The following is a 25,872-nucleotide window of genomic DNA, read 5'->3' on the forward strand; positions in this document are numbered from 1 at the left end:
GAGTACCAGAACAAATGGAAAAGAGCTCTCAGAGCAGCAGAGACAAGCACAGGTAAGGCCACAGGATCACTTGTGCCTCCAGAGCACAGACTTTGCCCCTCCCTCAGTGTCTCCACGGTGCCAGCCAGGCTGAGGTCACTCAGGTTGGTGTCCCAGAGCCCAGCCAGGCTGGCCAGCCACAGGCACAGCCCTGAGAGGAGCAGCAGTGGCAGGGCAGCTGCTGGAAGGGTGCCTTGCCGTGCCAGCCATGATATTAATTACTTATTCCACAGCCCAAATTTAGAACGGGACCAGGGTCAGCTCTGATTGCCACATCATCTATCAGCTGGAAACTATGTTTGGGTCTAAGCTCCAGCCACTCTGCTACTAAATATAGGTTGGTTAGTTGTTGATTTGAGTCTGCATTTCCCCAAGTTGCCTCTGACTAGCAAATAATTAAGCAGTTTGCTTAGTGAGGGCTCTGCTGCTGGCACCTCTTGGTGCCCAAAGCTGCTTGGACACCAACCTGACAGCTTAGCAGGGGTTTCAGCTTCCCTGGGCAATGGAAAGAGCCCAAGTGCTCAGCTCCTGTTTCAGCTGCACAGACTGCTGACACTGGGTGCCATGAATCAAGTCTGTGTGCACCATCCAAGCAGTCTGGGGCAGGGTTTAGCTGCTCTTGCCCTGACATGAGCCTGTGCAGCTTCTCCATGCAGGGACTGTTCCCTTCAGTGGCTGTGTGTGAAGGTCCTGATGCCACAGCTGGGATGGGCTCCTGACTCCAGCACCAACTGGCATCTCCCTCACCTCCTTCTGAGGTGGAATAAATTTAACCACACACAGCATCACGGTTAAAATAGACTAAGAAGGCCTGTCCATTGAAACCACATGAAAATCTATTGATTTAACACAGTTTTTAGGCTTGGAAATGTCATGCTGACAAGCAGCTGTGTTTAACAGAACACAAGCTCAGCTGGGAGTCAGGACAGTGAATTCCTCCACCAGCTCCTGATGCAGGGCACTGCCCAATCAACCCTCTCCCTGACCATCCTTCCTGGGGATGGAACGTACTAATCCAGGGAATTCTCCTCTGCACAACCTGCAGCACATTGCTTTGCATCCCTGCCTCCCTCCTCACCCTCTGCTTGCAGCATCTGTCCCAATGCTTTTACCCTCAATTTTAGGTGGCCAAGCCTTTGGGGCAGGCAGGGCAGGTGTGTGATTCCACATGGACATAGACACCAAAAACCGAGCTGGACAAAAGCAATCCCTCCCTGTGAGGGTGGTGAGGCCCTGGCACAGGGTGTCCAGAGCAGCTGTGGCTGCCCCTGGATCCTTGGAAGTGCCCAGGTGGAACAGGGCTTGGAGCAGCCTGGGAGAGCGGAAGATGTCCCTGCCCAAACCATTCCACAATTCTGATTTAGACCAGGGAGGGCAAAACAGAGACACTGAAGACCCAGCCCAGGAGATCCTGACACTTGGCTGGGCACTCCACACAATATTTAGCTGAACTGCACCACTTCCTCCAAGGTGCAAAATTCAGATTTATTTGGCTGATTTTTTTCGCACAGCCATGATGAACATTCAGCTTTCCTCACATTTAGTCACCAAGTTCAAGCTTTTATTTGCCATCTGGCAACAGACTGGGCTTTACTGGGGGGAGGGGATAGGAAAGGAGCTTTTTTCCTTTTTTTTTTTTTTTTTTTTTTTTTTTTTTTTTTTTTGCATCTGTATTTGCTTTATGAGCTATGGCTAAGGCATCATTTACACATGGGGAACTGGATCAGGTTCTCTCAATTCATTCCATATGTTCACTTATGCTGTCAAAACATTTTTTCGATCTAATTAATCCGCACACGTCTCTCTGTTCACTTCCCCACTTTGGGCAGTTTCAGCATTTCTGGGGTACCTAGCTGGGATTGTCATAAAACCAACTTCTGCCTATACTTTGCTTTAGGGTTACTCCTTCAAGAAAGCAAAACTATTTGCAATATTTCACTCTTCCTCATCTATTTATTATTTCCCTGTTTCCAACACTGGCTGAGGAGACTTTCCTTTTTCCCCTTTCCTTTCCTTTCCTTTCCTTTCCTTTCCTTTCCTTTCCTTTCCTTTCCTTTCCTTTCCTTTCCTTTCCTTTCCTTTCCTTTCCTTTCCTTTCCTTTCCTTTCCTTTCCTTTCCTTTCCTTTCCTTTCCTTTCCTTTCCTTTCCTTTCCTTCTCATTTTTCTATTATATTCTTTGCCATGCTCCAGTGTCTACCTGAGGTTAATGAGGAAAATCCCTGCTGTGAGTTTTGATTTGGGAGTATTTTTATCTGGTTAATCTGATGTGTGGTTTACTATTAAAAGGGGAAAAAAACCCAAAAACTGTTCCTCAGAAATATGCTTATATTTTACCCAATCTGGACTGCATTTGGGAAATTACCCCGGACAGGGACTCATAAAAAAACAAGAGACCTTTAGAAAAAGTCTTTCACTACTGTAAGCCAGTAGAAGGTAGAGATGTTAAAACAGAGAGTAAAACTGCATTAAAATATAGAGAGAGCCTTTTAGTAACCTTACAGGTATCCCATGTCCAACAAAAAATAAAATATCATTTAAGAGATACAGAGCTATCCAATGAGCGGTGATCAGAGAATAAATCCTAGAAGAAATGAGCAATCTGTTGGGAGTCCGGCCTGGGCTGCACAGCACAGAAAAGGCAGCTGTCCATGGCACAAGGCATTTGGTTTCCTTGCCATGATTGCTACAGACAAGGGGTCAGCAACCTTTTCCAACACACTGCTCCAGAAAGTATTTTTCTTCCCCAAATTAAAGGCTAGCAGTGACAGAACTGAGTGCAGCTGAAGCAAAGCACACTCATCATTGCAGGGGTGGTGGACTAGATGACCTTTAAAGGTCTCTTCCAACCCAAATTATTCTATGATTCTGTGATCAGCTGATGATACTGTCCTGTAAAAACTGAGCATCCTTTCTTCTCCAGATCTGAAAATCAGCCAGGGATGAGAAGCTCCTGCTCTCATTTGTCTTCTGCCACTAGAACTATCCTCCAAGAGTGCTCCTTCTAAAAAAACCCACTTTAAATGCTGGATGCATATTGCTAAACAATTTTATTTGGGGAAGGATTCCTTAAAAGCCTGGGAAGCCTGGTTTGAGGATGGGATGGCCAGTCAGTTGCCAAATGTGCTCAACAGCAGCAAGGGAGAAGCTCAACCTGAGCTGTGGAATTCCCATGAACACAGAATTGAGAGAGTTTTATAGGAGGGAACTGCAAAAGTCACACCAAAATAGCTGTTCTGCTCCCCTTGCTCCTAAAAACTTTGGCTTGTATCTCTTTTGGAGACCACTGGGAAATGGTAAATACAGCTCCCTTTAGCACTAAAACTTCTCTGTCAGCAGGAATCTCATTGTGCACAATGTCTGTGTGCTGCAATCACATTTTTTGCACAGAAAACCTGTAGGCACCAACTTGAACAAATTAATTTGGAATAAATGGCAAATGTCAGGTTAGCCTCATCACCACTCTGGCTGACATTCTTCTACACAAAACCAAACCCAAAGGCTATTTATTTCCACCTCCCCAGAGCCAGAAAGAGCCTTTGATTACAGTAATATTCCATAACCTCTGTTACTGAGCAAATCCAAACCTGTCACCCAGCACTGCTAGCAGGAGTTTAAAAGGTATCTCAGGCATCTTTTCCCTTAGCAGATGTTCTAAGAAAGCAATTGTATTCATTTGGCAAATAGAAAAAGAGCACATTTTCTAATTGCCCGTGCCCAAAACAAAGGCTGGCTGTGTCTGCAGGCACCTCAGTTGGAATTAGAAGTGCATTTACTGTGGGAGTGAAGCACCACTGGCACCAGAGCCGGGCTGGTCACAGCCTGAGAGCCAACACAGCACCATCCTGAAAGCTGAGATCCTTCAGGAAAAGCATCTAGGACAGCCTCCACCTTCCCACCTCCAAGTTTTGGCCAGGTGGGAAGCCTGGGGAGCTGGTTTATAAGTTCTCCTTTTTATATCCAGCAAAGGCAAACAACACCAAATCCTTCCAGAGGGATGCTCTCACCTTTCAACCCCTAGCCAGTCACCATTCCAACTTCTACTCTGCTATCCCACCCTATTTTCCCAGCTTTTTAAGAAGCCCCCAGTGAGCTGCACCTTGTGGCTTTCAATTTAGCCTTGCCCCTTCAGCCACTTCAATGAGAAACTCCTCATCCACTGCTCCTGAAGTGCTTATGGGGGAAAGCTCTTCCCATCACACCTTCCATGACTCTAGTCACTGGATTCATTGCTCCTGAATTTTAACCTTGGACAAACCACACAGGCCCTGAGATCAGCTCAGCTGGTCAGAACATGGTGCTGATAATACCAAGGGTGTGAATTTGATCCCCATTTGGGAGCCCTTCATTTAAGAGACAGACTTGATCATCTCTGTGGGTCCATCCAACTCAGAATATTCTGTGATCCTGTGAAGCCTTCTGCACCTCAGTTCCTCACACATTCCATATGAGAATCACTAACAACATGAGTTCAATACCAAACACTCAGGAGGAAAATCTGGCCAATGTGGGACACAACTGAAGAAAAACCACTTTGTGCTTCACAATTCAGCTGATCCTAAGAACTGAGCCAATTCCTGCTGCTGAAGATCCATCCTTTTATTTAAAGACAACAAGCTGGGAGAAGAGATGAACAGCAGAGGCCCAAATGGTTCATGAAGCTTTTCACTAGTAGGTCATTGAGCAGAACCTCAGTGAGGTGAGTGAGTGTTGGGAGCTATGGTGAGATGCCAGCTTTTTATCACGTCCTCTGCAAAGGGGATTTACTGGTTTCATATTAATTTCTATTGTGCGCAGTTTTCCCAACACGGAATGCTCCATTGTCACAGCTCAGTCACTGATAACCCTTTGCAAAGCCCCGCAGGAGAAACTGCTGCCACCCCCTGAGGGCTTCCTCTTAAAAATCACACTTGGAGAAGCGTCCTGACTGTGAACTGAGGCTGGAGGAGGTCAGAGAGCCTTCCCCAGCCCTGGGTGGGGGCACAGCCCTGCAAGGAGAGTGGCAGTGCAGCTGCACATTCTGTTCCTGACTGGAGCAGAACTGGGGACAGGCAGAGCCCGGCTCTGGGATTGTCCTCTGCTCCTCAGTGGCTGCTCCAGGAGGGAGGTGAGTGTGTGCTGCCAGCACCACAGTTCTCTGCAGAAAGTACTTTCTGGAAAGAAAAAAAAAAAAAAAAGCACCAAAACCAAACCCAAAACAGAAGAAGCAAAAATGAACAACTCTATCATTATCTGATGTGCTGAGATCTCGGCAGAGATCAGCTCAAAGATCCATATTGTTTACAGCAGCTGATGAGTCTCACAAGTGCTGAAGCTGTGCTCTCGCTTAAAGTGCTAACATATTTACAGTTTTCAGTCCTGTCCTTAGCACTTATCTGTCATTTCAAGATGAATGCTCCTTTTGTACAGCCTAATCACTTGCACGAACGCTCCACCAGCTCAAAATCCCAGATTTGTTTCCCTTTTCCATTAGCAGCAATTCTGTACTTTGGAAATTGCTTAATGCAACAAATCTGAAAAAAACCCACCAAAACCCCAAAAAAACCCCACCCAAACCAAACTAGTTTTTGTTCAAAGGTATTTCTTTGGCTGTGACAGGCCTAGAATGGAGGAAAAGATATTAAATTACTTTTATCTGATGCAAGTCTGAATTTTACTGCACACCTTTCTAAACACACTTAGCCATTGTTCTGCTCTGGCTTGGTTATTGACATTGGAATAATTAGTGAAGATCTTTATAAGATCAGACAGGATCAGCAACATATTTAACTAAACCCTTGATAGGAAGCCATTTTTTCATGCTCATCAACCTTTTCTCTATTCATAATATTTCAAACATTTGGTAGGATCCCATCCTGCCCCCTCCTCTCCCAACGAACAGTAGGAGCATGTGCAATTAAAAGCTGTCAGTCATTCTGGTTTTACAGGAATAAAGGAATGTGGGTCATTCTACAACTCAGTAACTTAATTTAAAAAAATGCAACCCAGGCATGCAAGAAAAAGGATACAGTTCTAAGGAGGAGGTCTTACCCTGCTGGATGTTTTACATTACTCTCATTGGGTTACTGGCCTGTCACAAATCAGTTTCAGATGCACCTCAGAAAATGCTCAGCAACGCAAGATGCATCTGTTGTTTTTGCTAATCCTGGTCCCACTGCAGTCAAAATAGGGCAACATCTGATTTTCAGAACTCTCCGGAAATGTCTACGACTTCAGCTTAGAGGAGTCCATACCTGAGCAAAACGAGCACCGCAATTATGTGCTGGGCACAATGTTAGATACCTAAAGCTTCAGGCTGGGAATGCAAATGCTGATCTGGAGTTAGCCTTCGCTGTTCCCAAGAAATTGCCAATCCAAACCCTGAGTGAATTTGCGCTTTAAAGGATGTGGTCTCCCATTCCTGCCCAAATATTCTCGGAAAACAAGAATTCTGCATATGAACTGCATTTTTGTGCAGATGTACAACAAAATCTTTAAATGTTCTGAATGCTGTAAATACTAAAACTTGATATAAACATCAGAGTTGTAACCATGCCACAGTATATAAGCCATCTTGCATCTTATATACACAGCAATGAAAATTAACACAATAATAAACCACAGTTCTAAGGTAAGATTTTGAAATCCAGAAAAGTTCCATTTATGTGTAACTGTATTGTCAATCTACAGCCTTTCCATTCTGACTTATTTCAATTCACCAGAGCAACACTTTTAGCATCATCATGGATTTTCTTTGTACTTTTTGTTCTATCTACTTTAATACAACAATAAACTCCGTCTCTGAGGTGTGTAAACCTCACTAGATCTGCTTTACAAGTCAGGAGGATGAAGAACAAAGTTACACAACTCGGCCAAAGTCACAGACAAAGTCAGTGGCTGAGGTGGGGATAAAGTCTATGTACTCCGTCTCTCAAGTTAGATAACACAGATGGTTTTCTCACTGCAAAATTCTGCTTTTATTTATACTCAGAAGAACTTGGTGCTGCAGTAGTTTGTGTCAATTTGAACTAGCACAGAGTACCTCCCATTACCAGGCTGTTAATAAGAGCTACTTTGGCAAACACCGAGTTTCTCCTGTGCCCTTAGGAAATACTACACTACATTTTACAGGGGATTTGGAAAGCCAGGCAACTCACTCCTTATCTCCAGAACATGAAACAAGCCCGGGATTTGAGGTGTCCAACAGTTCTGGACATCCATATCTGTTCACACTTAAGGAATTACAATAGGAGCAGGGATGCTGATAAACCAAGAAAAGCCCTTTTTCTTTAACCCTTCCTGGTAATGCCGCAGAAAAATCCACCATGGGCGGAATATGAGCAAAAAATCTCTCCAGCCCTAAATCCTACTGCTGTGTTGCATCTATCCATGGGAGAGTTCCCAGCTTTCTGAAGGCACAATCCAAAGAATGGCCAATACCATCATTTGGGGAAATTTAGACAGTTACAAATTAAAAAAAAAAAAAAAACCAAAAAAAAAACCCAAAAAAAAAAAAAAAAAAACCAACAACGGTGCATGGGAGGAAAATTGTGCAGGGAAGCAGGAAGGCAGGGGAATGACACTGGTGTGAGAGATACTGTGTAATTAGCCACTAGAGGGAACAAGAGTCATGCTCTTAATTAAGGTGCAGCCCCTTTCAGCAGGGGAGGGCTGAGGGTTATTCTTGCCCAGGGAAGCTGGATGAGGAGGGGTTGAAGCCTTTCCCTGTAAACTTTGGAGTGGGACAAAGATTTCCTGCCCTTTGTGTTTCATTCTCCCCTTTGAGACTTCTATAGGCCTTGGCATAAGCAGGGAACAAGACCTGAAGAATTCATTTACCTTTCACCCCTCCTACCTGCAATTAACTATTTTTTTGCATCTGGTAAAAATGTTTAAACAAAAGCCTGGGATCAGAAGGGATGAGACAAAGGAGAGAATGAAAAAATAAGAAAAATGGTAAGAGGCAAAGTTGTATTTTGCAGACAGGGTACACTTTGGTGTTGGCTCTTTTGAAGGAGAAGGGAAGAAAAATCACATTGCAAATAGAGTGAAAAATGTGGAGTGATGCTCTGCTGACATCAATAGATCAGGAAAGTGATTAAGAGGGATGGGAAGGACCCGCACCCCCTCTTGCCTGCTGACCTGACTGCAGCTGCATGAGGAAAATGAATGAGGTGAAAAGCAAAAGCCCTTCTTCTCCTCTGCTGCTGCTGAAGGGCACAGACCTATTCAACAGCAGGGCAAGGACAGAATCACAGACAAACAATCTTTTTATGACCATAAAAATAACAAATAAGTAACAGTTACAGCCTGTAAACATAAGACTCAAATTAAATAGAGTTCTAAGTGGTACAGGGTAAGTGGAAGCAGGATCCCACTCCTATTAGAGCCGGCTCAGCCTAAAGAGTATCAGATGTTACCCGAGCCTTAGAAGGCCTGGGACATAAACTGTGTGTGTAAGAGAAAAAGAAGTCAAATGACTCATGACAGAGTTTAGTTTAATATAAATGACTTCTTCTGGCTCTCTGCTTTTAAAGCCTTGCCATGTTCAGATCCTGAACAGCTAACCTGGGCAGCTGCCTCCCTCAGCCCTGTCCTTCAGTTTGTGTATAAAATGCTGGCATTTACAGACTCCTATTCCTCTGGCTGAGGAAGGACAGTTTATTTTAGCACTGTGATCAGTGCCATCATAAATCTCCCCTCTTCCAGTCCAAGAACATTGGCGCAGCCCAGTCAGTGCTCTGCTCATATGCTGTGCCCATAAAACAGAGGACATGCCACGGGGCTTTACCAAAGTCCTGCAAGCCTTGAGAGGGGACCTGAGGTGAGGGATCAACACTGACTGAGCCACAAACCATCCCAGACTCTTTGCTTTTCATTATGTGAGGAAGGGTAAGGGAATGAGATGTGGGAAGAGTTGGGAAGAAAGAGGAGAAGGAGAAGGAGAAGGAGAAGGAGAAGGAGAAGGAGAAGGCGACGGAGCAGGAGCCGGAGACGGAGAAGGAGACGGAGCAGGAGAAGGCGACGGAGACGGAGAGACCAAGAGATGGGAAAAGAAAAAGTGAAAGTTACTAAACAAAGAAGAGGCACAAACGAGAAGCAAAAATACAAGAGGAAAGAATAAACAGCATCAGAGTGGGAGCAGGGAGAGGGAGATGGTGGCTATTGGGGATTTAGTGCTGAAAGAGAAAAGCCTCATTCCTATCTTTATTTTCTTTCCATGCCTGGTTCTCCTCTGAGATGAGTGAAACATCCACGATCAGAAGCCCACACATTTGGCATTTTGTGTCTTATGACAAATGTGCTGAATATCCACAGGGGCCAAGTTATACAAAGCAAATAAAAAGAAGTGAATCTTGCTTAGTCTCCCTTTCATGCAATGCAAGAATCATCCCTTAGATGGGACTATTGCAGAATTAAACAACCTTGCAACCACAACCAGTAAATAATGACTAATGCGCTTGTACGCTCAAAGCTTTTATGCCAACCAGCCCAGGAACGTGAGGAGAGCTCATCACAAAAAGGCCTCATTTATCAGAAGGGCTTCACACAGCTTAGCATCTTTAGGGCCATTACTCACCTCCCACACCTAAGCTAAGTGCCAGCTCCTAACCTAGAGCCTAACACAAGTCCCATTTATCTGCTGGAAGACACACGAGCTGCTTCCCTCAGTCTGCTCTAAAGATACAGCATTCAATACCTAAACTACCTAAAGTTAACAGAAATGGGTGATTTCACAACAACATACAGAAAAGCACCAGTCTGGGAAAATTAGGTGAAAATTAAGTCTTACCAGACATTTTGAAAGCAAAAGGAGTCTGAAGGCTCCGAGGCTCAGCAGTATTTTGCTGAATACATCCCAGGTGTTTGTGCTACAGGGCTGGGCAATGAAGGCACCTTTCAAAGGTAATGTGTGACCGTCATTCACCCCATGGTTTTGGAAGGAGAGGTTGGGATGGATGATAGTACATATGCCTGTCATGCAGAGACTCTTCAAATGAAAAACTATTGATTAGAAGTTGGTTTATTTTCCGGAGTGTTCTCCCTTAAGGGGCCCCCCATGCTTCCCAAGCTCCCAAAGAAGCGACATGGTCAGATCTAACCATCCCTCATTAGTGAGGAGCCCATTGCCACATCACTTTTCTCTGTTCCTTGCCCCCAAAAATTGTGCTCCCCCCAGAGCTCCCACACCCACACTCCTGCCCAAAACCTCTACCTGGCAAAGGACTGCTTGGAAGCCATGTGGCAAACAGCAGCTGACAGCAGGTGCTCACACAAACAGGCCCTGCATGGGTCAGGAGGTATTTCTGTACTGAGGGTTAGTGATGCTCAGAGGAATGCAGCTCCCAGGAACGCTACACATTGAGAACATGCCCCATAAATCATTCCTGAGACAACAACCCAACTCGCTTTTGCTGTGCACTTATAAGGCACAGCAAGAAATGGGCACTGCAGCTCTCCCTGTTTGTGCTCTTCCAATGTTTTTCAAGCCTAACCTGGAGGAATATCTTTGTGCAAAAATCTGCAAGTCAGGCTTTTCCATGCCCACTTGGTGGTCAGCTTTTCTGCCTTTATTTCGCTCAAGAGTGACAATTATGGTCTTGCTACTCATTACGTGGACACGTGTCCCAATAAAAACAAAACAGAGCCACAAAAGAATTTCATATGGATTCTCTATACCTCACTACCCAACTTCAAACTGTGCCTCAGAAATTTTAAGCACAGGACATGTGAAAAGTTGTTTCAAGACAAGAAGAAAAGGGTTAGGAATGGTTGTTATATGTCTGTATCTAAGAAACCGAGGAAACAAGAACATATTATTGAACAAAGAAAAGAGAATGAGAATTGGACTCCAATTCTGAGGAAGGACAGCATGTTAAAAAAGCAGCTGCCTTCTAATAAATGTTATGGGATCCCTCCTCCACCATTTCAGATTCATGATTATATGAAAGGGAATAACGAAAAATGTCTTTACTGTTAACCACAATAAAACGTACTGGACACTCTGAGATACTAAACAGTCTTGTTAAACTATACAAAGAGAGAACATGTTAAGAAACAAACCCCTCTGGACATCTTTAGAAGCAAGGATAACATAGCATTTGTAAAACATAAAACTTTTTCACATATAGGGTAGCAACAGTATGTCCTAGTGGTCTGAAGTAGTGGCACCAAATCCCACAACTAAGTGGTCATAATGTCCTTCACAAACTTCAGTGTGAAAAACATTCAAGCACTTCAGACAGTGCTGTGACTCCACATGCTCGTGCTTCGCCACACAACAGTCTGATCCCTGTGCTGACATAGCAAGAGTGCAAATCCCAGATGGAAAATTAATCTCACAATGTAGCCAGATTGAGTTTCCAATTCTCCAGTGCATAACTTGAAGGTTGTTCTGTTCAGTTACTGAAGAGGTGAGGGCAAAGAGACTTTAACTTGTTTGACATCCCAAACATCATTTAAGCAAGACACGCTCTGAAAAGGACCTTCTTGGCTACTGACAGTTACAAAAGATCCATGGTACCCTCCTTTGTCCTCATCCTTCCTATAAAATATTGCTATCACACTTTTCCCTGCTTAAATGGCCTGGACAGAAGGGGAGTCCAAGGTCCAAATGACTTCAGCTGTGTCTCTGAGTACATGGATAAAACTGGTCCTTAAAATAGAAAGGAGAAGGATCACAGTACACTTTTAAGAAAGCATCTATCTACTAAAGACACATTTATGGTTTCCTCATATTTATGGTTTTCCTCAAGAAAAGACAGGGTCAGGAAGCTGGAAAAACTGTAAGGCTGTGATATTATTAAACTTCTACAAGCTGATCTTAATCTTATTCTTCTTGAAAAAAAAAAAAAAATCAACTAATTGTACATCTCCTTAGACAAACTCCACTGTGGTCATTTCATGGTTTGTTACAAAAACACGCAGCAGCAGAAGCTGAACTATTCCAGGCAGCACTTTTTCTCCTGCTTGCCAGGTCCTGGGCTTATTGACAGATGAGAAAAACACCATTGGTTTAATAAGAGTCTCAACTTGTGCAGATTAACAAAACACTACATCTTATTCTTTGCCAGCATCAGCTGATGTGAGTTTTTGAACAGCTGAAAGACATGACAATGTAAGTGTTAATCCTACAGACAGAGGAGGTTATATTCACGTTCATGTGGTTGTTTCTAACACTGTAATTCAGGGTGTGAAAGATCCAGAACTCGAGAGAAGTCAGTGGAGCTGTGCCACTGGGCAAAGCCAGCTACACTTTCAGCATAAAAAGAGATTTAATAGATTTCTTTTGTCACGCTTCCCTCCAAGAGGTCTTCATTACCTTTTCAGTCCATCCTCGTAAATGTGAAAAATAGGTAATAAAATCTTTATCACCAGTCTCAGCCAGAATTAAAAAACAGGGAAGTCACATTGATATCCCGACACATGGTGCCCCATCTCCTTCCACCAGTGCCCAGATGAAAGGCCATGTTTTATTTCATTAGTGGTATTTCATGCTTATTTCTGCTTTCAGAGCAACAGCAAGGCCACATCCTTAAGTACTGGACTGCTGAGGTTGCTGTCTCCAGTGTTAGGAGAGCTGTGCCAAACACTCAGCTCCTGTAAATGGGCAGTTCTGTTATAGCTGATATATCACACGGACTCACTGCAGCTGCCTTCCCCTGTCATTAAAGAGTTGCTGAGAAATTCCAAATCTGAACATTGGTGTACTGCGTGACATTTCAAATGCAGCACGCTGAGCCTCCACAAAAAGGACAGCACTTAACAAAAGACACAGCCTTTGTATCCCGTTAGCTGTGGCATCCACAACTTGTTCCTGAAGGAGCGATAGCACAAACCAACTGCAAGAGCTCTAATCACCTTTATCATCTCAGGATGTGTTATCTCCCAGTGAACTGTGTCAGATTCCTGTTTGGGCTCTGATCCAGTGAAGCACTTTAGCACATGGGCAGTCCTGCCTGTCTCCAGCTGAGCTTCTTGCCTACTTGAAAGTCAGATGATGCACCCCAGTGCTTGACTGGACTGGGGCACGGGAGTAAACTGGTGTCACTCCTCTGAAATCCTGGAGCAACACTGATTAACTGGGAATGCTGCATTAGGATTGTGGACTAAGATCATCTGTCACTGCAGCAGCTATATGACCTGCTATGACAAACTCTGACATTTACTTAGACAAGTTTTTACCTGTAATAATTCCAAGTGATATAAACCAACCACAAATCATCTGCTGTGGCAGTGAACTAAACACTACTGCACAGCATGTACTGATCTGATAATACATCAAATGTATGACAACATATAGCACTAGACATTGCACTCCCCCAAGAACATTTCACAGCAACAGAATTATTTCTCTCCACTCCAGTATAAAAGGCAGACAGCAGGATGATATCAAATGATGGCAGCTCTGTTTCTCATAAAAGGACCTTGGGGACTGCAAGGAGATTTGTGTATCTGCACTTCAGCAGCACAGCAATGTGGAAATGTTAAAGTTAGTAAAGCAAACAGACCTCAAATGAGAAGGGCAACAGATGTCAACCAGTATCACATGTCAGTAAACAGCAACAAGGCAGAGGGTACTTTTCTAAGCACTTTTGTGAAAGCATCGTGCGAGCCACTACTGCCGCATCTCAGCTGTGTGATCTCTACATGGTGGTGTTTGTGTGTGTGATTTAACTCCCACCGAGAGAGGAACTCCAGCCACATGGAAATGCTGTCCACTGGAGTCAGCTGAAAGAAAGTAGAAAGGTTTCTATATATTTATTGTGGCTTGGAAAGCGAAAAAAAGTCACACTCTCAAACTGATTGAAAGCTCATTTTGTGCTTGGCAGAGACAAACCAGCATTTATATTTCTCAGCTTTAATACAGAAGGATCATCCTTAGGGCAAAAGAGTAGTAGTGATTCATCTGCTTTTTACCCTCACTGCAAAGGCTTCTGACACTAAGGCCAAAATATGCTAACTAAAAAGGCACTCTTTGTACCATAAACACTAGGCCACAAAGAACTGGACAGTGGCCATCAAATCACTGCCTTTTTATTTCTCTCTCTCATCTATATTTCTCTCAAGATTTCTGGTAAAGAGGCAGCTGACTATACAAAAGCCAGAGACATTGCCAGTATCTTGGTGGTTTCATGCATGCCATATTGAATCTAACTTTATTACACAAGGAAAAAAACCCACCCTCAACTAGGGAAAGCCATATTTCAGTGTCAAAACACCAAGGAAAGAGGCAAAGGGAAGGAGTTCTACTGCCAAATCACTGCCATAAATCCAGGCTTGGTTAGATGTACATATTCTCCACAGCCATTGAACATCTTACATGAAATAGTTAATGGTTCCCAAAATCTCTTAGAAGAAGAGGCCACACCAACCAATGCCTACCTAGGAGAGCAAGAGTTTTTTACTTTTTGCCCGAGGATGGTCTCCACTAAACCTTGGGCTCAGACTCTATATGGCCAGATTTGGAGCTCTTGAAGAAAAGGAAGGCAAGGTCACAGCTCCCTAACACACTCCTTGTGTACATCATGGTGCCCAAGAAAAACCATCTCCTTCCCCTGCCTTTCCAAAATCCTCTGATTAAGGGAACGGGAGAAAAAAACCAACACGGCAGGAAGGCCTTTGCTAAAAGGTGCATTAATTAGGTAAGGCAAGCCAACGAAATGATTAATTTGCTGTTCTCCTTCAATATTATGTTTACACAAGTTGATTATAGCACTTAATTACTAATTCACCCTGCTCAAAAACGAGAGCGCTTTACATTTTTAATGAGATGAGGGAAGGCTGCATTCCTGAACTCAACAGGGAGAAGTCATTTTATTTCCTCTTTTGATTTCCCAAGTTATTACCATTTCTAAGGAAAAAACTTATCCCTTCCCTGATCTTCCACTCAGTCCTTGCTTTTGAAAATATGGAAATCACGGGACGCTTGCATGAATTTCAATCCATGGCCTGGCAGGTGATGCTTTGGAAGAGGAATACAGGATCAGATCATCAACTGCAGCGCGTCCCCTGAAATAAGTGGAACAAAATTACACCAGAAGTGGCCGGATCCAGAAATGGAGATGGCCTAACCCCCTCCAGTTCTGTCAGCACAAAAGTTGAATATGTCCCAGTACTATTTATGGGTGTTCTTATGAAAATGTTGTCTCTTCCCCATTGCCAGTTGGTCCATTACCAAGGTTGTGGATTAAATGTACTCAGGAACTTCTTTACATTCATGCCTGTCTGTAACACTTTAATTGTCACGAGACAAACACAAACACTCCATGTATCCTATGTTCTTCCTGGCTGATCTTTATAGAGCTTGTGGGCTATCTGTGGGGTTTGTTATTTGATTTTTCCCTCTGTGTTCTGCCACCCAACATCATCCTGAGACAACTGAGACGAGATGTCCATTAAATGAAGCAAAACCCAGCAGAGCACAAAAATAAACTCTTCCAGGCTCCATTAGTACAGGGTTGTGGGTGAATTATTTCCCTGCACCACCGTAACTTCAACTCCCACCTGCAGTACAGTCCCCACAGACTCTTAAGCCAGAGGACCACGATCCCCAGGGCTCCTGGGGCTGCTTCCAGGGCTTCAGACTGGATCCAGGGGGGTCCTTCACCTGCTCAGCTGCTACTGCTGCCACATAATTCAGCTAATCCACATGACATAATTACCTAACACCTCTTCCTGTAGAACCCAGCTCATTTTTATGCACCTCTGACCTGCTTTATATGAAGAAGCTTTTCCCTATCTTTTTACAGGATATACCATCTTGCTTACCAACCAAAACCAACAAAGGAAAGACTCAACTTCCCTTAAAAGTCAACTAGATACCTGAAAAGTCTTGTAGTTACGTAGATTCTAAATTCTAGCTCAGTGTTTCACACCAAAAATGTTCACAGAAAGCTGATTACAGAGAGTTACCAACAAAATGCACCCTAGAAAATCAGAGTTTCTTCTCTCCCGTGCTGGCCAGTAACAATGCGCCACGTGAACACAGCATTTCCAAAATAAATCTGGTAATCTGGTTCCATACAGGTAATTTTATTAATTGCTTTAATATGCAATTAAGGAATAGTCAGTGGGCTGCAGGGTTTTATAAGGCAATAATCCTGTTCCCTGGTGTACAGCTTTGTCCCAAAGAGTGGGCTATCTGGAAAAAAAAATTAGCTGGATGACTGCCAAATCAAACAGCACCTTCTTCCCATTTTCAATTACGTACGAGTGAGGCAGAGTAATGAGGATATACTGGAAACTTTGACATTTATTTATTGAACATTTTTTACGGAGAAGGAATTGCTGGCTGGCTAAACCGGAAACTATATTTTTACTATAGAAACAATCCCATAGAAAAGCAGGATCCTGCTGCTCAGCATGAAAGGAATGGCTAGAACCAATAAATTGACCCATCTAAGCTGGCAATATTAAGGTTATTTCATTCAATACAGCATGCATTTCAAAAATCCAAACCCCAAAACTACAGTCTCTATTTCAAAAATCTTTATGCTGCACTGTTTTATACAGAGCTGTCTGCTGGGGCCCAGCCAGGCTGTGTTAGAGCTCCCACAAAACCACTCAGAGAAAAAGTGCGCAGCATTTGTAGGGGCAAATTAAAAGATAAACCAAGAAGAAATTCAGAGGATTTTCTCCCCTTTCTGGAGTTTCTAGAGACTAAATAATCAAGAGATGAAATGGGGAAGAACTCACCACGCTGTGTTGTTTTTTTCTTTCTTTTTGGATAGACCAATTGTTTTACCACAGAGGAGAAAAATGCAGTGAGAGTAAATGAAGAGGAAAATAGGGAAGTCAACGTTCTTTGAAGCAACAACATATGGTGACCAGGCCTGAGAGATGGAGGTTATAAATCTCCCCTTGATAGAATTACCTAAAGATGAAATTGCAGCTTCAAGGGGCTTGAACTTTTCAATCCACACTAGGAGCTTGCAAATTAACCTGTTTGGTCACAGCTTTTGCATTAACCTTCATTTCCAAAGCTTCTCTGTAAAGGCCCAGCATACTGAAAATTTTGGTGCTAAGACAGATGTGGTCAGTAGAAAGTATGAAAAACTTTGCACAAATCACTTGAAATACGAAGAAAAATATATGAAAATTAAGAATTACAACAAAATGCTGAATTGTTCAAAGAATTGCAGTATGGGAAGAGAGAAGAGACAGGAGGCATGTTGCTGCTTGTTTCTTTGTGAGAATAAACTCATTTAGGGATACCAAAGAGTAAAGGGAAAGGTCTTTAGTGTTGCAGCCACCATAACCCACTGCCTAAGACAGGTCAGGATGAGGCTCCTGCTGTCCCGTGTGGGGTGAGTGCATCAACAGCCACATGTGGTGAGTGACTGCCTGTCCTTGGAAAAAACCATCCTCTGAAACAGCTGCAGCTTCCCCAGCTGCAAACCCCAGTGATGGGGCACTGCAGGACCAAGCAGCAGGACTGGGCAGGAGGAGGAGAGTACAGCAACCAGCACAGCCACAGACCCGGTCAGGAAATACCACCCAATTCCAACACATTTCTTACCTGTTCAGTTAAATAAAGCCTAACTCTGACTACTCCATAAGGTTACCACAGAGCTGGCTCTTCCCTAGGTGACCCACCTTGTCTTTCCTCTGCTCAAAAGGATGTGCTGGGAGATTCTGAGGATCTTGCCTTTGTGTCCAGACTCTGAGTGAGGCAGCTGCTGTGACCTAGCTGCCCCATGCCCCAAATACCTACAGGATGCACATTCCATCCAATTGAGCATCCCTGGTGGGCAGCAGCCACAGCTCTTGTCAGCAGAGCATGCTAAAGATGGACTAGGAGTGATTTGGAGGGGTCCAGATTTGGGTGCTACTTCCAAGCTGTCCTAAAGCTGCTTGAGTTTTAGAAAGTGGAGAACAGCCAACCCATAAAAACCAGGGAGCTTTTAAACGTTTTGATTCTGACATCGAGTGGAAATGTCCAAAAATTGTTCTGAGAAATGTGACCAGTGACTGGGAAAAATACAGTAAAAAATCCCCTTCAAAAAACCACAGACATAGGGAGAGAGGTTATTGTAAAAAACCCACAGTTCTCTCCTTTACTATTACACTGAGCAAACAAAGAGCTTTGGAAAGCACAGTAATTAAGCACAAACCATCTATTAGAGGAGAAGTAATAACCTGTATTTGTAAAGTCTACAAAGATGCTGAATGTTTGCAGCAGCACCTCTAAGAAAGGGTTGTTTTGGAAGATGTGTTACAAAAATAAATGTCAGAGAGGTTATTGAATTGCAATGGTAGACACACATTTACATTTCCCTGACCCTAAAATAAATGCATTCAGTTTATCTTTTGTGAAGAAAAGGAAGGCAAAGTCACAGCACCCTAACACACTCCTTGTGTACATCATGGTGCCTAAGAAAAACCATCTCCTTCTTCTGCCTTTCCAAAATCCTCTGATTAAGGGAAAAAAAAAAAAGCCAACATGGAAGGAAGGCCTTTGCTAAAAGGTCCCTAAATTTCCCTGACCCTAAAATAAGCGTGTTCAGTTTCTCCTTTGTGATCCCATGTAGCTAAATTATTTTAAAAATATTCATACCTGTTCTGACATTACTGGATATTCTTCTGAAATATTTTTATATATAAGGGTGGGGTTAATAATTAAAGGTACGTGGATGCACAAAAATTGTACAAAACACAACACAGAAAACTTCACAGCATTCGGTTTTTCTAATGTTGATAAAAACACTTAGCAAAATCAGTTTTGAGATGTTCAGTTATCGTACAGTAGTGGAAAATATCCTCGACTTGGAATGAAATATGTGTCTGAAGGCAGAAGATTAACAGAAGAGTAAGAATTAAATATGAAGTCCTGTCACCAAAAGTTGCTGCTGAAATTACATTTATCAAAACAAGGTCTCCTTGCAAGCACTGGAATTATTACACACAGTTATTATTATTATGTTGCACTGTGTATTTGCTGCAATGGGATTCATTTTAATGGAAACATTCTCATGAAAGGAAACTGCTCTTCCTGCTAACCTACATAGCACTGTAGAATATTCCCATGTGGAGAAGAGCCAAGCACAGCCCAGCTCCTTGGCTTATGCTGAGCTGTTTATTGATTCCAGTGGAACTGCACCAGTTTAACCAGGTCAAGGAGCTGACCCCCCCCCTATTCACAAAATATCTTTTGTGCAAAATTTTATCTACAAATATCTGTGCCCGATGTTATCAAGAAAAATGCAACTGTATTAGGGACCATTCTGATAAATCATTTTGTCCAAGTGCATTGTGCTGTCCTTGTGCAACATGAGAGAACATGGCTTATGGGGTTGCCAGGTGGGAAAACAGGCATGATTTGGGACAGCCAGACCCTTCTTTGGGTTTCTGATTGCCACTGTTGTTTGTGTAAATGCAGCTAAGCCATGCTTTGACTGATCCACTAAAAATAAAAGCCTCGCTGCTACTTTTTCAGCTGTTAATGGACTGAAATAACATGAATGAACATGAAGTTCCATCCTCATTATTAACTCTGCATTCACTGGGGGGAAGACAGGAGCTAAGATGTGTTATTTGTTGCTGCATAAATAATGCTATGTTGCTTCTTATGTTTAAAATTCCTCAGCATAAAGGAAGGAAAGTAGGACAAATGTAACTGAGATGAAAGTATGACCTTCCTGCAGGATCAGAGCCTTGCCAAATTCCCTGTTTTGTCTGTAAAATTACAGGGGCTAACTTCATACACAGCAGCTTCTATGCATGTCCCCACAGTCCAAAGACAAATGAACTCTCAACACACCTAAATAATATCTGGAGTTTAACAGAGGGTGGAGAGAAAGCGATGCTGGATCTGGTCTGGCTGTGCAGAAGGGGAAGAACTTTTCCACTTGGATTAAAGTGTGTGTGTGGTGCCAGGAGTCAAGGTGTGAAACACATTAAAACTGAAGAGAAAATGACATAAAATCAGGTGCTGCATACCTGAATAGATGCAAAATCCCCAGAAGCACAAGCTCCAAGAATAGCAGCACCCACCAAAACAGACTCCACTTCTTTGGACAGCACAACAGGTTTGCCTGCAGAGGGAAGAGCCAGGCCTCTGTTAGGGAACAAAGCAGCACCAGCGAATCCACAAATAATTAAAAGCCAAAAAGACAAACAAAAAAGGGATCAAAAAGGGCTTGAAAACCATTATTCGAAACCCCATTCACAGCTACATCCTGCTGGAGGTGAATGTAAAGCTCTCTGCCCTGTGGTTCCGGGCGCCAAGAAAAGTGCAGCATTTAAATAAAATCATTTCAGCAAAATATTAATACATAAAGCACACAAAAAAATACATAAAGCTCACAAAAAACAAAACAAAACAAAAAACAAACAAACAAACAAAAAAAAAACAACACACACACACACAAAAAAAAAACCAAAACACCCAACCCCCTAGATCTTTGGCTATTTATCTCACTCAAAGGGCTTGGTATAAACCTGTTACCCACACCCTCCAAACCCACGTGCCTATTAAAAGTTGACCTGGAGGGGAAAACAAGGCGGTCTCCTTTTTTGTTTCTTTTGCAACAAACAAAAAAAAAGATTGTTTGTGTTTGGTTTTGAACATACAGCCAACAAAGCCAGTCTGGTTTTGCTGGAAGCCATGAAAATATGAGTAGTAAGCTTTCTCAAGCTATGTATGAAATAATAAGAGAAATCTTGTCTTTCCAAATTGTGCAAGATACTTGAAAACAAAATTAAAACACTGGAAAAACAAGCAAACAATATATTCTAAAGCAGAATTAAGTATTAAGTGTTTTCCCACCCATGGGTACTGTTGAGAACATACTTTCCCTTATGCAGAGTATTCTGAGACCTGTTTCACTAGTGTAAAGAAAAACAGGAAAAGGCTAAAAAAAAAAGCCAACAAACAAAAATTAGCCTGCTTCTTAATTCCCCTGAAAAATCTAAACCAAGAGCATAAATCGAAATACTTCTCTAGCTGCACTTCAGATGCTTATCCTCACTGAGCTGAAAAATGTAATGTTCCTGCAGTATTTGGCATGTGTCTGCCTTTCCAATACTGAGATAATGTCATTCAGTGAACGATGATGCAAACACAGGGGTGGGAGCAGGGATTCCTGCTCAGAACAATCTCCACGATATTATGCCCCAAAAAACGCTGCTCCCGAGAGCCAGCTGTAAGATTAGAAGGAGCTGAAATTTGGGTGAAGTACTAAAATTAGCCAAGAGCAACTATAGAGGGAAAAGGCAAAACGCACGCTTTGCAAAATGAGAAATAAAATTATTAATATAAAAAGCAATTAGTGACACAAAGCAAGTTCACCTCGCGCCAGGCATTCTGTAACTCGATGCAAAGTCACCTGAGCATTCCTCCAGTTCAGCTGAAGCACAGCTCGGGACTTGGGGCAGCTTGGAACAGCAAATCTAAAGCTCAAGCTCAGAGCTCCAGGGCTCTTTGCCAGGCGTCAGTGAGCAATTTTCAGCGTGCTCTAAAATTTACTGCCCATTTCCCGCATCGTCAGAATGAATACGGAATTCTTACCAGGCAAACAAAAAGATCAAGATACTTTTTAAGTGGCCTGTGGAATTATCTATTGGATGTCTGCATGGCTGAGTCATGGGCATTTGTTGCTAACAATAATATATTCAGATTTTTTTCTTTTCAGGAAAGAATGGGGGATTGATCCTGGAATGTTAGTTATTTTATCTGATAGGCTCTAATGAGTTCAACATAACCAAGAGCATTTCAGTCAGATGAACTCTGACATCCCTTGTCACTCACTGATTTTACAAATGGGGGAGAACTCCAGACTGCAAAAAGGCCTTTTTGTACTGAATTGTACTTGGCCATTAGTTACAGTCAAAGAACTTGTGATTACATTTTAATCAGAATACCTTTTCACGGATCTTTTCTTTTATACATCACGACCCGGCAGCCCAACTCTACATGCAATTCACCTAAAACACGTGAGTTTTTGAAGGAAAGGCATGGATTTAACATCATTTTTTCACAAAGCATCACTTTGATTACAATATATTTAGTGAATTTTAAGGTCAACAGGCATTATGGTTTTTGCTTGTCCATCAGAGTTATAAAGAGTGGTTTGATCTTAGGGCAAGTCGGATCTCCAGACTAAACACCTCAAATTTGAGCTTTAAACTTCATTTATGACAGCTTAACTGATCTTAATTTGAAATAGACCCAGAATACACATCACTCAATGTTTCTCTGAAGTCCTTTACACTAAATTCTGTTATTTTTTCCACATTTTTTGAAGTATATTCAACTGACTCGCAGGTGCGCAGAGATGTCCAACACACACAGGCTGAAGGGAGACAAAAATACCACGGAGGCCTGAGAGCTCCTCTTGTAGTGAAACACATCCCAGGGCCTTCCACCCACCAGGAATTCTACAAAACCAAGGGCAACACCTTGCAGGAGCAAGGATCCAAATGCTGTCCCCTAAACCACATCAGTGACACAGGCATGGAACAATTGTTCTATGGAATGGATACAATGCCCAGCACGAGCAGGAAGTGTCACAAGTCAAATAGGATGAAGCCAACAGAAGGAACATTTCATTGCACACCTTTTTTTGGCCATGCAACAAAATACAGCTCTATATAAAGAAAGTTTATTTTTCCAAAGACAAAGTACTTAGACAACTAAAAAAAAAAAAATATATATATATATATATATATATATATATATATATATATATATATTTACGCTCCTTTCCACGTGCTTGCCCAAGCTTACCAGTAATGTCAGCGTGCATCTGCACAAAGAGAGGGTTCTTGCTCAGCCCCCCACACAGGAACAGCGTGGTGATGTCATGTCCTGCAGCCTGCATCACCTCCAAAATATGTCTTGTTCCTAACTTCAAAAAGGGGGGAAAAAACCAGAACCAGATGAGTAGAGGAGAGCAGCCACAGGAACAGAACTCCACCTGCATGGCAAAGACATCCCCACCTAAACCTTCTCTTTATACAACAGCATCTGAAAATCCAGCTCAGTGAAGAGGCTTCAGTTCTGAAGCCAAACAGCAAAACAGAACAAAAAGAGAAACGGCAAAGAAAAAACTGTTTTCTGTCTTTTCAGCAAAAAGGAAAACCTGAGGAATTTTGTATGGGCTTAACTATTTCTCTTGGCCTTTGCCCTATGCAAAATAAAATGTTCCACTTCATGGCTGGATTAATTGAAACATCTCGAACGCAGGCATATTTTAAACTTTTCATTTACAGTCTCCATTCTGAGAAACTCAAATCAGAATGGCAGAAGAAAATGCTTTGCCATTAAAATAAAAAAAAATCTTTTTTTTTTTTTGTTTGCTTTGCTTCCCTTCTCACTGAAGTCAACCTTCCCCGTATTTCCCTCTTGCAAAAATATTTTCCATTTCTTTGACAAACTATTTGACCAAAATTAATTCCCAGCTCTTTATGACACCTTGGAAGTTAAGCTTGAAGCTCAGACTTGACAAAAATGTCAAATTCAAGGCAAAATGTTGCCCAGGCTGACTCTTGGTAGGCAGATTCCCCACAAAACACAATCTGGTCAGTTTTCATTCAAACTGTCATTGAAGTTTTCTTTAGGCCATGCAGCAATTCATTAAGAGGGCTGCAGCTGCAACATACCCCTCTTCAAATAAAAGCAACTGAAAATTGAACTTGCAGGGCTCCACCAGGCTGGAGGCATCCACAGTGAATGCCCAGCACTATTCTGGACAGGCCTTCAAATGTATTTTGATTTTTAGACCAGCAGTTCAGAGGAACCTGAGCAGCCCCAGCTGACTAAATCCATCGCTTCCCTATTGACACAGAGGGCTGATCTCCAAATTGCACAGCCACGATTTTAATTATGGAAAAATAAACTGCTCCAAAAGGAGTCTGCCCGGCTCAGAACGGGCTGGATGGCCACAATTACAGCTCTGATCGTGTTCTCATCTGGCCAACTGTTGCATTGCATTTTGCAGTGAATAGTTAAAAGGAGATTCTCTTTCACTGCTTCTGAAATTCAAATTTATTAACAACTTCTCTCACAACATACACACGTCAAAGACCCTGAGAAAGAACACGCTGTGAAAATTATTTTGTGTTTACCTGCCTGGAAAATTGTATTCACACAGCAATTTAAATTAAAGCCAGACTTATTTCACTGTGGGTGGGGGGGAACTAATTTAATCCTGGGTTGGAGAAAATGCAAATTGAGGGGCTTCAAATGCAAATTTTATATAAAAAGGAAAAAGCATCTCCTGCTGAAAAGAAAACTAGAGATTAACATTCTGTGGGCAGGCCTACATTTTGTACAAGATTTTTACATAGGTTTAAAGTTTATCTTGCACCCATTGAAGACAGCTAATGGTGCAGGATTACTACAACTGCTTCCTTCTACAAAAGTGAAGCTAAAATTGGGAGGGAAAATTTAATTTCCTAGGTATCCCATTAGCAATTAGTAAATATAGCGAGTCAAAACCAATGTTCTCAGTCTACTTTTTAGTTACTGTTTCAATAATGCTTCGGGGTTGGGGGGGGGAATAATTTCCCTTAACTTAGAGTGAAAAGAAAACTACAATATGGCCTTTTTTATATTAAATCAGCCCAGTCAGCATATCAGACAGATATGCAGCTGCTGAATTTACTGCTCAAGACAGTATTAGTGTTTTACAAGAAAGTTTGAGCTGTATCACATAATGAGATAATAGGTGACTTTCCCAGGATTTCCAGCAGAGAAGGTTTCCACTTCGTTAGCACGAGATAATCACAGGGCACCTGTTCCAGACTGGGAAGTTCCTTTCAGGGGCAGGATCAGTCCCTGGCATTGTTTAACCTCTCCTCCACATTCTTCTTTCAATGGTGGGATTATACTGAAGCATCAGGTATAACTCAGCTACATTCATCTGCAAAAGGCTCCAAACTCACAGCAAGGAATCCCAGGCTGGGGTTAGGTTCTCGTTATTTGCTGAAGAGGGAGGGTTAACACATGAGATGAACAATAATTCCCAGTAAATTTACGGCAGCCGCCCACCCTCTCCATCCCAGATGGCTGACCCAGCCTAGAAAAGTTGTTGTTTAACCAGGAGAGGAGTTTGGAAGTTTTCCAACTGAACAGAGTTTTATCGGGAAAACTCCCCAATTCATCAGACTGTTCATGGTTTGCAAAAACACCTCAAGTTCAACAAACTTAAAAAAAAAAAAAAAATAATAAAAAATAAAAGAATTGACAGAAAGGAAGTTAAAGGAATGTGGATTTCAGTCACCAGAGAGCTGGGGACAGCACGTCCCACTGGAAACACCCTGAGCCAGGCTTTCCAAACAGCTTCTGTGAGCCAGGGTTTCACCTCACAACAGAGCTTCTCCTGAACTTCTCGTGGTTTCAAGAGAAAATCAGGGCAGAAAGAAAAAAAAAAATAATCCTCACATAAATAAAAATACAAATAAAATATAAGTAAAATATAATAAAAATAAAATATGGGTGCTGGCAAACACGAGGGACATTTCCCAGCCTCCCTGCCCAGCCATGGCCACATGGGGCTGCTCCCCTTGGGGCAGGGGGGACCCAGGGGGGAAGATGTTCCCTGGTGGGTCTAAAGCACATCCCTGCTCATCCTGCCACAGAGCTCTGCTCACCCACCCGGCAGGGAGGGCAAATCCCTGGAGATGGGAACAATCTGAAGCTGAGGCTTTTCAGGGCAGCACAGAGCCCTTTGTACAACTGCCAGAGTTTTTCTCCCCCCTCTCTCAGCCTCCCTCTGGACAGCTGGGATGTTAACACTGCTCCTTGTGCTGTCAGCCTCCTCCCTCACATCTGCACCAGAGGCAAAAGATTCACTTACAGAACTGACAGGATTTTTTAGGGGAACATCTTCCCCCCCAGCCCGTGGATTATC

The 25,872-nt window shown here is 42.6% G+C and overlaps 1 protein-coding gene across 16 annotated transcripts in view; it reads right to left on the reverse strand.

The window, feature by feature from the left end:
- FGGY (FGGY carbohydrate kinase domain containing) overlaps positions 1–25,872 on the reverse strand; it is a 258,281-nt gene that overhangs the window by 7,040 nt on the left and 225,369 nt on the right. For 15 of the 16 annotated variants that reach the window (XM_040072892.2, XM_040072895.2, XM_040072896.2 and 12 more), the window contains 2 exons: positions 22,746–22,866; positions 19,958–20,052 (listed from right to left, as the gene is read on the reverse strand). In XM_040072892.2, coding sequence (XP_039928826.1) covers positions 19,958–20,052; positions 22,746–22,866 — 216 coding nt within the window. Of the gene's footprint in view, positions 1–19,957; positions 20,053–22,745; positions 22,867–25,872 lie in introns of those variants that run through there. The other variant, XR_005702154.1, reaches the window with a different exon arrangement.

This window comes from Hirundo rustica, chromosome 9, assembly GCF_015227805.2.
Source record: "Hirundo rustica isolate bHirRus1 chromosome 9, bHirRus1.pri.v3, whole genome shotgun sequence".
NCBI lineage: Eukaryota > Metazoa > Chordata > Aves > Passeriformes > Hirundinidae > Hirundo > Hirundo rustica.